The 13121-nt window shown below is 47.3% G+C and overlaps 2 protein-coding genes across 5 annotated transcripts in view; both read right to left on the bottom strand.

Annotated features, from left to right (window-relative positions):
- Positions 1-197, bottom strand: part of LOC119968854 (omega-amidase NIT2-like) — a 58922-nt gene extending 58725 nt beyond the window's left edge. Inside the window, exon 1 of one of the 3 annotated variants that reach the window (XM_038801737.1) lies at positions 132-197. The gene's annotated coding sequence lies outside the window, so the exon portion shown is untranslated. The remainder of the gene's footprint in view (positions 1-131) is intronic. The other 2 variants (XM_038801741.1, XM_038801738.1) reach the window with 2 other exon arrangements.
- Positions 198-11418: 11221 nt separating this feature from the next.
- LOC119968856 (omega-amidase NIT2-like) overlaps positions 11419-13121 on the bottom strand; it is a 44177-nt gene continuing 42474 nt past the window's right edge. For both annotated transcript variants that reach the window (XM_038801743.1, XM_038801744.1), the window contains exon 11: positions 11419-11828. In XM_038801743.1, coding sequence (XP_038657671.1) covers positions 11737-11828 — 92 coding nt within the window. In that variant the 3' untranslated portion in view covers positions 11419-11736. The remainder of the gene's footprint in view (positions 11829-13121) is intronic.

Raw genomic sequence — 13121 nt, forward strand, 5'->3', positions numbered from 1 at the left:
ACTTACAGTTCCATATTCACTCACCTTCTGGCTCATTCACCTTCAGGTATGAGGAGAGAGCACTGCACCTGAGGGACACTCTACTGGGAGCGGAGGAAAAAGAGCACACGAGGCTCGTGGCCCTCCCTCACCTTCAGGCAGCAGACAATACCAGAGCTGCGAGGGACAGCCTTTTTGCTGTACAAGCAGCACGCTGGGTTTGAAGAAATGAATCAACAGTGACGCCGCAGGACAGCAGTAAGCTGATTTGTTGGTGTGTAACTGATATTAGGGACTGTGTCTAAACAGCTGAAACTTAAATAACTGAAAAAGACAACAGTTAGGGATCCAAGCTCGGAGGATAAAGGGGAAGTAAATCTGAAAGTGGAGCCAGGAAATCAAAAGAGTTGATTGGGTGAGTATATTTATATGTTCTATAATAACAAGGAGCAGAGAAGAAGGGCCCTAATTAATCTTAGTTTATACTAGTTAATATTATTTGATATTAAAGGATACATTTTATTTAAAGGGAAATACGTGTCAGCAGAACTCCAAGCCATGGTCTGCTCTTCTTGCTCCATGTGGGAGACCAAATACGTTTCCAGCTCCCAGGACCACTATATGTGCAGGAAGTGGCTCCAGCCGCAGCTCCTGGAAGTCAAAGTTTCAGAGATGGAGTAGCCAGGGGACACTGTGGAGTATCCGCGAGTCGGAGAGTATCATGGATAGCACGTATAGACAGGTGGTCACACCACAGGCTCAGACTCCACGAGGCAGGAAGGGAATGGGTGACTACCAGCAGAGGAAGAGAATGCAGGCAGTGCAGGAATCTCCTGTGGCCATTCCCCTGCAAAACAATATATCGTTTCGGTATATATACTGTTAAGGGGAATGACCTCTCAGGGGAAAGCAGCAAAGGCCAAACTCATTGCACCATGGTTGGTTCTGCTGCAGAAGAGAGGAGTAAAAAATGTGGGAATGCAATTGTTATAGGGGATTCAATTGCAAGTGGAATAGATAGGTGTTTCTGTGGCCACAAACGAGACTCCAGGATGGTATGTTGCTATGGTCATGGATGTCTCAGAGCGTCTGCAGGACATTCTGGAGGAGGAGGGTAAACAGCCAATGGTACACATTGGTACAAACGACATAGGCAAATAAAGGGGTGAAGTCCTCAAAGCAGAATATACGGAGTTAGGAAGAAAGTTGAGAGGTCGGATCTCAAAGGTAGTGATCTCAGGATTACTACCAGTGCCACATGCTAGTCAGAGTAAAAGTAGCAGGAACCTGAATTGTAGCTCCAGTATACAGGAGGTTGAGAGTAGTGAGGTCGTGAGTAAGGTTTCAAGGTTGCAGAAGTGTACCGGCAGGAAGGAAGGTGGTTTAAAGTGTGTCTACTTCAACGCCAGTAGCACCCGGAATAAGGTGGGTGAACGTGCAGTATGGGTTGGTACCTGGGACTTCGATGTTGTGGCCATTTCGGAGACATGGATAGAGCAGGGACAGGAATGGTTGTTGCAGGTTCTTGGGTTTAGATATTTCAGTAAGCTCAGGGAAGGTGGTAAAAGAGGGTGACGGGTGGCATTGTTAGTCAAGGACAGTATTATGGTGGCAGTAAGGATGTTTGATGAGGACTCGTCTACTGAGGTAGTATGGGCTGAGGTGAGAAACAGGAAAGGAGAGGTCACCCTGTTGGGAGTTTTCTATAGGCCTCCCAAAAGTTCCAGAGATGCAGAGGAAAGGATTGCAAAGATGATTCTGGATAGAAGCGAAAGTAACAGGGTAGTTGTTATGGGGGACTTTAACTTTCCAAATATTGACTGGAAACGCTATAGATTGAGTACTTTAGATGGATCCGTTTTTGTCCAATGTGTGCAGGAGGGTTTCCTGACACAGTATGTAGATAGGCCAACAAGAGGAGAGGCCACATTGGATTTGGTACTGGGTAATGAACCAGGACATGTGCTAGATTTGGAGGTAGGTGAGCACTTTGGTGATAGTGACCACAATTCGATTACGTTTACTTTAGCGATGGAAAGGGATAGGTATATCCGCAGGGCAAGAGTTATAGCTGGGGGAAAGGCAATTATGATGCGATGAGGCAAGACTTAGGATGCATAGGATTGGGAAGGAAACTGCAGGGCATGGGAAGGCAGATTATTATTTGAATGGGTGTAAATTGAGAGAGATGGATACTCAATGAGACCTTGGTGTCCTCATGCATCAGTCGCTGAAAGGAAGCGCGCAGGTACAGCAGGCAGTAAAGAGGCAAATGGTATGTTGGCCTTTCATAGCGAGAAGATTTGAGCACAGGATTAGGAATGTTTTACTACAATTGTGTAGGGCATTGGAGTGGCCACATCTGGAGAATTGTGTGCAGTTATGGTGTCCTTAACTGAGAAAGGATGTTCTTGCTATGATGGGAGTGCAGTGTCGGATTACCGGGCTGGTTCCTGGGATGGCAGGACTGCCATATGAGGAGAAACTAAATGGTTAGAGTTATATTAATTAGAGTTTAGAAGAGTGAGGGGGTAATCTCATAGAAACTTATAAAATTCAAACAGGATTAGACAGTGTAGATTCAGAAAGAATCCACCATCTTTAGGCTCATGATGAGAAATGGCACTGACAAATTTTGTTACCCCCCATATCAGTGGAAACAAATACATCCTCCAGTCTGCCAGCACGTTTTCCAGCGTGGCCCCACCAGCAGCGGGATTCTCTGATCCCGCAGCCGGCCAATGGGGTTTCCGTCGGCAACCCGGCTGGTGTGGGTGCGCTGCCAGCAGACTGGAGGATCCCGCCATGGAGAATTCCATCGAACATATTTGGTATCATGATTTGCCCGTAAAAGACGGAGACTGATGAGGGGACAGTAAAAAGGCCACCTCTTCAGTAGTACAAGCATTAAGAATCTTCTCCTGGTGGTTAAGGGAGACCGCTTCAAATCTACAATCTATGTCGCTATAATGACAATTCTGACCACCGACTCACTTTGGTGCTTCAAGTTCAAACCAAATAGTCAAAGGAGAACTTCCAGATCCCCTTCTTTCCGTCATGTTTAAATATCTCCCAAATATTCAGCAGTTAATCGCACTGCATAAATCTACTTCTGGAGTCATGTTACTCAGAGTGAGCGAAATTGAACAACACAACCCTGGGGCACAATCTGGTGAGCACGGTACAGTCGCTGATGCACATCAGGCGGAGGCAGGAACGTCCAGGGGGACAGCAGTCAGATGTCTGCTGGATCCCAGGACCCAGCTGAGGTCCCCGCCAGATGCTGAGCCTCTGGACAAGGTTATCCCGGAGCTGGTGTAGATGCTCGGATGTGGCTATGAGATTCAGTAGGGGATGTTAGCGACACTCCAGCGGATCCATAGCCAATTGGAGGGGTCCCAGTGGCAATGGACGCAGGAGGTGGCATCGGCAATGCTTGGCACCGAGGCTAACATTTAGAGCAGCTACCGCAGTGGAAAGCCTTGAGCACAATGTCAGCAGCATGAATGGCGGTGTCTAAGACGTTGCTCAGTCAGTGACGGTCATGGTTGAATCCTTCGACTGCATGTCCCAGTCTCTGGGGGATGTGTCCCTGACACAGGTGGACCTTGCTGAGACACTGCGGAGCATGTCCCACCCCAGATAGGCATTGCCGAGGAGCTGCGGAATATGTCCCAGTACCAGGTGGGCATTGCCAAGGAGCTGCGGAACATGTCCCAGTCGCTGAGGAACATGTCCCAGACACAAGCGGACATTGCCGAGGCACTGCGGAGCATGTCCCATCCCAGGTGGGCACTGCCGAGGCATTCCAGAGTGTGGCCCGGTCAGAGAGTGGCATCGCTGAGGGCGTCGACACCATGGTGTAGACAATGGGAGCTGCCAGGGCTGGCAGATCCAGATGAGGCATGGGCCTCTGGAGCTCACTCCAGCCACCCCTCTGTCCCAAGGCGACCCCTAGGGCTCTATGGGCACTGTCTGGGAGGAGGGAGCATTAGAGGCCAGCTCAGAACCACCCTAAAGGGCGGCTAAGATGGTCACCAGATCTCCCTAATCTTCCCCGCTGACAACAGCATGCCTCTCACCCCCCCTCCCACTACGCAGCTCCAGCAGTAGATGCACATCGGTGGAAAGTCGCTCAAGGGTGAGTAGAACAAAATATCAGAAAGGTCACAATGACACAGAGCATGGTGGAAGAGTGAGAGAACCCCCCCCCCCCCCCTCCAGCAATGGCAATGGTTCTGAACTCCAGGCCACAGAAGCAAAAGGGTCTGCAGCAAACAAGCCCACAGCCTCCAGGCATTAAACAGTAAACAGCAAGGCATTAAACAGTACAATAGCAAGCATACGGCTTCCGAACATTAAACATAAACAAACAACAGTACGAAAAGGTACCAGCGCTTTTCATGACCTCCAAACCTGAAACAGTAAACAGTCACCAGCACAATAAAGCCACCAGCAATCTTCAAAAGCATTTCTACATGACCTTCAAGTTGCTCAGTTGAAGTGAGCCACCACCTTTCACCTTCTGTAGTACCCATGTCCGGTCACCAACTCCACCTAATCCTTGGTCCAACCCACAGAAGTAAAGGAGTCAGTAACAAGCACACACTTCCAAACATGTTTTTCTTTCCAATTAAGGGGCAATTTAGCCTGGAGAGAATGTGCAAACTCCACACGGACAGTGACCTGGGGCCGCGATCAAACCTGGGTCCTTGGCGCTGTGTGGCAGCCATGCTAACCACTGAGCCACCGTGCTGCCCAGCACACTTCCAAAACTGAAAACTTGAACATAGTACAACAAAAACATGGACAAGCTGCAAGGGCAAGTCCTCATACGTTCCAAAATTAGTTCAATCAAATTGAGCCGCCATCCCTCCACTCTTGTCGTACCAGCTTCTGGTCACCAACTCCACCCAGTCCAGGCCACAGAAGTAAAAGAGATGGTGGCTCCAGCAAGCTGCTCAGTTGAATCAGTAGCCACCCCTCTCCTTCGTCAACACTGGTAGTGGTTGAATCTCACGCTCTCCCTTTCCTCACTCCAGGCAACAGAAGCAAAAGAGGCAGTAGCAAGCAGACTCAGCTTCCAAATGCTCGCAACAGCAGTTGGGTCACTCCTCCTCTGGCAGCTCCCAGCAGCAAACATGCAAGGTAGGAACAATCATTACCTGAAAGCCACACTAACAGTGAGCCTGGCAGAGGAGTGAGAGAGCACCTCTTCCGCTTCTTCAGACCAGTATTAGGCCAGCCAATCCTCCCCTTGCCTGACTCCAGGTCACAGAGGCAGAAGAGGCAGTAGCAGACACACATACTCCAGGTGCTGCAGTAACATTCGAGTCGCTCCTCCTCTCGCGTTCCTTCTGGTAGCTCCCAGTAGCAGACTCTCAAGGCAGGAACAATCATTACCTGAAAGCCACACTAACACAGAGAACAGCAGAGGGAGAGAGCACCTGTTCCCCTCCTTCCGACTGGTAGTAGGCCTAATTACAGCCTCCCGTTGCCTTATTGCAGGCCACAGCAGTAGAAGAGGCTGTAGCAAACAAACACTACGCTTTCAGGCAGTTTGCAGCCAAAAGCAGGGGCGCACTTGGGAGCTGGGATGGCTCATGTAACTAACAAGGTCAATTCCTATTAGCAATAGCCTTCAGCTCTACAACTAGAGGTCACCATGGTCAGAGGGAGTTAAAATTTCCTTCACGATATAACCATGGACAGGGGTCTATCCTGGGGATGTGCAGGGGGACAAATAAGCAGCAGATGTTGTCCCCGTTATGGGGATATACTATCTGAGGGGAGGGGTAAAATGTAGGACCCGCGGTAGCTGAGCCCCTCACTGCTCAGCCAAGGGGTGACCCCCCCACTGCCCAGCCAAGGGGTTAGATCACGGGAGGCCGTTAGGTAGGGGGTCAGTCCCGTTAATGATATGGAGATTGGCTTATAGAATCATAGAATCTAGAGTGCAGAAGGAGGCCATTCGGCCACCCTATCCTCTTAACCCCACCTAACCTTTCTCGATACTACGGGCAATTTAGCATGGCCAATCCACCTAACCTGCACATCTTTGTCAGAGAGATCTGTCAGAGAGACCTAGGTGTGCAGGTCCACAGGTCACTGAAAGGGGCAACACAGGTGGAGAAGGTAGTCAAGAAGGCATACGGCATGCTTGCCTTCATTGGCCGGGGCATTGAGTATGAAATTTAGCAAGTCATGTTGCAGCTGTATAGAACCTTAGTTAGGCCACACTTGGGAGTATAGTGTTCAATTCTGGTTGCCACACTACCAGAAGGATGTGGAGGCTTTATAGAGGGTGCAGAAGAGATTTACCAGGATGTTGCCTGGTATGAAGGGCATTAGCTATGAGGAGAAGTTGAATAAACCTGGTTTGTTCTCACTGGAACGATGGAGGTTGAGGGGCGATCTGATAGAGGTCTACAAAGTTATGAGGGGCATAGACAGGGTGGATAGTCAGAGACTTTTTCCCAGGGTAGAGGGGTCAATTACGAGGGGTTTTAAGGTGTGAGGGGCAAGGTTTAGAGGAGATGTACGAGGCAGGTTTTTTACACAGAGGGTAGTGGGTGCCTGGAACTCGCTTCCGGAGGAGGTGGTGGAAGCAGGGACGATAGTGATGTTAAGGGGAATCTTGACAAATACATGAACAGGATGGGAATAGAGGGATACGGACCCCGGAAGTGTAGAAAATTTTAGTTTAGGCGGGCATCATGGTCGGCACAGGCTTGGAGGGCCGAAGGGCCTGTTCCTGTTCTTTGGACTGTGGGAGGAAACCGGAGCACCCGGATCAAACCCACGCAGATACAGGGAGAACGTGCAGACTCCACACAGACAGTGACCCAAGCCGGGAATCGAATCTGGGACCCTGGAGCTGTTAAGAAACTGTGCTAACCACTGTGCTACCTACCGCACCTCCCAAATTGGTGCCATCTAATTGGTGGTTATTGGTTTATCAAAACATGTAGGTGGGATCCAGATTCCACCAACAGAAAAAGGCCGGTTAGATCGGAAAACAACACGCAGCGCGGATCCCGATTTGGAACTCCCTGTGATCTAACCAGCTCGAATGGATCCGCACCAGGTGCAACGTGGCCATTAGATCACGCTCTAACTTAAATGGGTCTATACCCTTGGGGATTTAAAAGAATGAGAGGTGATTGATGTGCGGGGCAGGTTGGTTTGACGTTGACTGCAACTGGATGCAGGGAAGCGAGAAACAAACGTCTAATACCGGAGATGATCCAACACTGTTTTATTTAAATGAAGAACAGCTGTACATGTTCAGCTGTGGGTTGACACTCTACTAATCCTACTGATGACCTCTTCCTGACTCGGCCAGACTTACTAGCTACCAAATGGCAATAATGTCCACTGACTTGTGCACTCTGACTGCCTCAGTGTCTGGGTCCCAAAAAGAACAGAGAACAGCAGAGGGGGAGAGCACCTGTTCCCCTCCTTCCGACTGGTAGTAGGCCTAATTACAGCCTCCTGTTGCCTTATTGCAGGCCACAGCAGTAGAAGAGGCTGTAGCAAACAAACACTACGCTTTTGGGCAGTTTGCAGCCAAAAGCAGGGGCCCACTTGGGAGCTGGGATGGCTCATGTAACTAACAAGGTCAATTCCTATTAGCAATAGCCTTCAGCTCTGCAACTGGAGGCCGCCATGGTCAGAGGGAGTTAAAATTTCCTTAACGATATAACCATGGACAGGGGTCTATCCTGGGGATGTGCAGGGGGACAAATAAGCAGCAGATGTTGTCCCCGTTATGGGGATATACTATCTGAGGGGAGGGGTAAAATGTAGGACCCGCGGTAGCTGAGCCCCTCACTGCTCAGCCAAGGGGTGACCCCCCCCCCCCACTGCCCAGCCAAGGGATGACCCCCCCGCCCGACTAATGGCAGCCGACACCCGCCTTTCGATCCTCAGTGTGGATCCCGACGACGAGTGGTGTGCTATCCTCACAGCCAACCAGGCTCACATCCGATTTAAACCAGACACCGGCGTGTCTGCGAACCTCATATCACAGTCAGATCTCGACAGCATCCGTGACCAACCTAACATTCTTCCACCAGCATGCCAACTCCTCGACTACAATGGCAATGCCATAGCTGCCAGTGGATCGTGTCGGCTAGGGGTATCTCACAAGGAGTTCAAGGCAACTTTATATTGGTGGTGTCCTGTTTGGTGATTGGTTGTTCTATGTTGTGTGTTCATTGGTCATCCTATGTGTCAATCACTACCTGTCTGCATCTCATTATATACATGAGTGGATATTATGACAGTGATATTTCTGAAACATTCAACATTCTGAAGGGGCTTGAAAGGTTATTTAATACTGGCTGGAGAATCTAGAGCATGGGGGGGGGGGGGGTCAGTCATTTAAAACTGAAGAGATTAGGAGAAATTTCTTCACTCAGCAGATTCTGGATCTTTGGAATTGCTGGGGTTGTGGATACTTCACCCATTCATCATTTCTTCAGTGCCTACAGACACACGGCAGACAGCTCACATACTCATGGCCGCATCTATTCCTATAGCTAAACTTTACTGGGTCAGTTTGCTAGCCTGTCACCATCTTGGCCATCAGCTCCTGGGGTGGGACACAAACTCAGAGCTACTAGCTCAAAGGCAGAGGACTCTACCCATTACACACTGGACCTCCAGTGGATGACTCAGCATTTAAGGCTTCAGGAAATGGGGATTAGGCAGTAAAGTTCAGTTAAGACAGATCAGTAACAATCATAATGGATGGCAGAGCAGGCTTGAGGGGTCACTTGGCCTCCTCTGGCCACCGACACAATGGTTAGCACTGCTGCCTCACAGCTCCAGGTTCAATTCTGGCCTCGGGTGACTGTGTGGACTTTGCACTTTCTCCCCGTGCCTGCGTGGGTTTCCTCCGGGTGCTCCGGTTTCCTCCCACAGTCCAAAGATGTGCAGCTTAGATGGATTGGCCATGCTAAAATTGTCCCTTAGTGTCCAGGGATGTGTAGGTTGGTTGGGGTTACAGAGATAAGACAGGGGAGTGGGCCGAGGTAGGGTGCTCTTGCAGACGGTTGGTGAAGATTTGATGGGCCAAATCGCCTCCTTCTGTGCTGTCGGATTTCATTATGCTGTTACGGTGAAATGCGCAGTTTTTAATACAGCAAATGTCTTGGATGCAACAAAATAAGCCAATTTAACAATGAGATCCCATAAGTACCAGTAAGCACAATAGTGACAGAGTAGCAGCAATATGCGACAGGTAAGGTGAATGGTGTCTCTGAAGTTTGGGAGAAGATTCATAAAGAGAGGCTTCTTTAAGATAAAAATGAAAAACAATGACCAGGCCTGATTGTTATTATTACAAAATGTCACCACAAGACTATTGAACACGAATAAGATTTGCAGTTCTCGAGAATACTGCCAACTGATAAAATTAGTATGAGAGAAAAGTTAGTAAAGATAGAGCAAATGGATATTTGTGGATAGAGCAGGGTTGTACTACTTAAATTATATATGCTTTGATGGGAAAGAGTATGCCCACGCCCGGCCCTATTATCCGGACTGTTTCTGAGTTATAAGGTGAAATAGGTGTAGAATTTTATAATGAATGCTGTTAAAATATGAGAATCCAAACTGGTTAATCGCAATGGTTAGCAATGCACCCTCACAGCACTTGGGATCGATTTCAACCTTGGGTGACTGTGCAGAGTCTCCAAATTCTCCCCGTGGGTTTCTTTCAGGTGCTCCGTTTTCCACGAACAGTCCAAAGAGGTGCAGGTTAGGTGGATTGGCCATGATTAATTGTATCTTTGGTGGGGAGCTCACTTACATAAGAACATAATGACATGTTAGAGTACCTTTAAGAAATGGGTGCTTAAGAAATGTACCTTTAAGAAATGAGTGTCTTTCAGTGACATCAAAGTGTGGGTGGAGCTGGGCTGTCTGTCAGCTTTTTACTTTCGTTTTAGGCTGTTTGTTGCAGGGTGTGTTTTGGTTTCGTTTTCAGTGTTGGAGCTGAAGCCAGACCAAGCAGGTGTACTGCTGTTCTCTCTGCCATCAAACGACTATCTCTTGATCATTTGGTGAATTCAGAATTATAAATGTTCTCAGTAGTGAATGTAAACCTAATGTGCTTCTGTTAAAAGGTGTTTCTTTTGTCTTCTGAATGTGGTTTGGGAAGTTATTAAGCATTACTTAGTATTGTATTCTTTGGCTGTTGCATTTGAATTGATAGTTTGCTAAGATGTTCACTGTATGTTTTAAAAAGGTTAACTTAAGTTCGTAGAATAAACATTTGTTTTGCTTCAAAAATTACTTTTCCATTTCTGCTGTACCACACCTGTAGAGTGGACCGTGTGCTCCCCATACCACAATCTATTAAAAGTTGTGCGTCAGGTGAACTCCATGATACACTTTGAGGTTCTCTAAACCCTGGCCCGTAACAATAAGAACACTGAGCATGAGTAGGCCATCTGGTCCTTCGTGCCTGCTCCGCCATTCAATGGCTGATCTTTTGTGGACTCAGCTCCACTTTCCCGCCTGAACACCATAACCCTTTATTCTTCAAAAAACTATCTATCTTTATCTTGAAAACATTTAATGAAGGAGCCTCAACTGCTTCACTGGGCAGGGAATTCATAGATTCACAACCCTTTGGGTGAAGAAGTTCCTCCTAAACTCAATCCTAAATCTACTTCCCCTTATTTTGAGGCTATGCCCCCTAGTTCTGCTTTCACCCACCAGTGGAAACAACCTGCCCGTATCTATCCTATCTATTCCCTTCATAATTTTATATGTTTCTAGAAGATCCCCCCGCATCCTTCTAAATTCCAACGAGTACTGTCTCAGTCTACTCAACCTCTCCTCGTAATCCAACCTCCTCAAATCTGGGATTAACCTAGTGAATCTCCTCTGCACACCCTCCAGCGCCAGTATGTCCTTTCTCAGGTAAATATATATATATATAGTGAATTGCTGTCGATACCTGCGATATCCCACTAGTCATTGCCTGCCAATCGGAAAGAGATCCATTAATTCTTACTCTTTGTTTCCTGTCTGCCAACCAGTTTCTATCCATCCCAATATGCAACCCGTAATCCCATGCGCTTTTATTTTACACGCTCATCTCTTAAGCGGGACTTCGCGAAAAGACTTCTGAAAGTCCAGATGTACCCTTATCAACTCTACTAGTTACATCCTCGAAGAATTCTATTATTCACGAGATGAAGATGACTGAGGTGGGGTACAGGAGAGCTGTTAAGTGGCTACAGGCCACAAGTCATCATCTTCAGGAGAGCAGAAGAGAAAATCAGAATGCACAATTGCAATACCTTTTGTAGAGTCCTTGGAAGTCTTGAAAACTAATGCAGATTTGCTTGTTTCATTGATATGAATCTCCACTGCTAACATTGTAATAACCCCTCAAGTTACAATGAATATCAACTACACTAATTGCACTTGCATAATTTTAATGTCATGGAAAATATATGCAATAATAATAATAATAGAAAGCAGAGCATAAAACTAATTTAAACCTAGTTCAGATGACATTTTAAACGGAGTGATTTACATCATAGAAAACTGAAGATTTCATTAAAATTCCCTCTCAATAATCCATTATTCTATATTTAGAAAAACTGATATTTTGCGCATTTACAGTTTTAAATCTAGCTGGGTTTAAGGTTGATACACAAATCGCTGAGGTGATTGGAAGATTTGTGTTTCCATGTACTGCATCTGACTGAAGGACCTGAGCGATCGCAAGGATACTCAATCTTGCGCAGCCTGAACGCTGTAGAGATCTTGCCGTTTCTGCTGGAGAACTGGGATCTGTTGGCGAATGTCCGAAAGATATTTCAAATCTGTTCAGGGGAAAATTGAGTGCACAAAATTAAAATTTTAGTGCAGTGTCTGTCTGGGGAAACAATACAATGTCTTCCTGCATGGAACATAACCAGGTATTTCTTTTATGTTTTCTTGCTTATATATCTGCTTCAGAGAAGAACGGTGTGAGGCAATTTTATTTGCCACTACTACAACATTGAAACTGATGTACCTGTGAAAGCTAAATTCAAAAATAACCTGAAATGATCAAATCCACTATATGCTCCTGAGGAGATTGTTTGGCAGAGCACATTACAGGGAGCTCTGCGTGTCGGGATTTCAGAGGTTTTCTCAGATTGAATTTCTAATTAGACATTCAAAATACTGTATATAATATTGTAAATATATATTTTGTTAGATGCATGTTTTTTGGAACAAATGCACATTTAGAAATAATTAAAGCAACTTTCTGAACTTATTGTCTTAAAGTGGGGTCAGGAGCAGAGATCATGACTGACAGGAGTGACGGGGAGTGATGACCCCTGTCCATATGGTAACCTGGAACATGCAAGGGTTGGGCGGACCATAGACCATAAGCCAGATGACATGGTCAAGGGCGAAGAAAGGGGCCATCTGGGATGGGCCAGGTACAGAATGGAATTAAAGGGGCAGGAGTTAAGTGGAGAAGACAGACGGTAGAGGAAATTGGAGGCATAAGCCTCCGGTAAGGTTGGTAACGTGGAATGTCCGGGGACTGAATAGGCCGGTTAAAAGGTTGCAGGTGTTCGCACACCTAAGGAGCTTGAAAGAGGGGGTTGTCTTTCTGCAGGAGACGCACCTCCGTGTGAAGGACCAGGTTAGGTTAAGGAAGGGGTGGGCGGGCAGGTTTTTCACTCGGGGTTTGATTTCAAATCGAGGGGCTCGGCAATTTTAATGAGCACAAAACTGGGATTTGTGAGTGCGAAGGAGGTGAGGGATCCAGGTGGGAGATATGTGATTGTGAGTGGGGTATTGGAAGGGGCACCGGTAGTGTTGGCAAATGTGTATGCCCCAAATTGGAATGATGCGAGTTTTAGGAGAGGGTTGCTGGCAGCAATCCCGGATTTGGCCACGCACCAGTTGATCATGGGAGGAGATTTTAACTGTGTCCTGGAGCCGAGTGTGGATAGATCGAGCCCCAGGTCGATGGGTAGGGTACGAATGGCAAGGGAGTTTGGGGGGGGGGGGGGGGGGTTATGGAGAGGATGGGTACGGTGGACCCATGGCACTTTCAGAACCCAGGGAGAGTATTCCTTTTCACACGTCTATAAGGTGTATTCGAGGATTGATTA

Source organism: Scyliorhinus canicula, chromosome 7 (assembly GCF_902713615.1).
Source record: "Scyliorhinus canicula chromosome 7, sScyCan1.1, whole genome shotgun sequence".
In the NCBI taxonomy this organism is placed as follows: domain Eukaryota; kingdom Metazoa; phylum Chordata; class Chondrichthyes; order Carcharhiniformes; family Scyliorhinidae; genus Scyliorhinus; species Scyliorhinus canicula.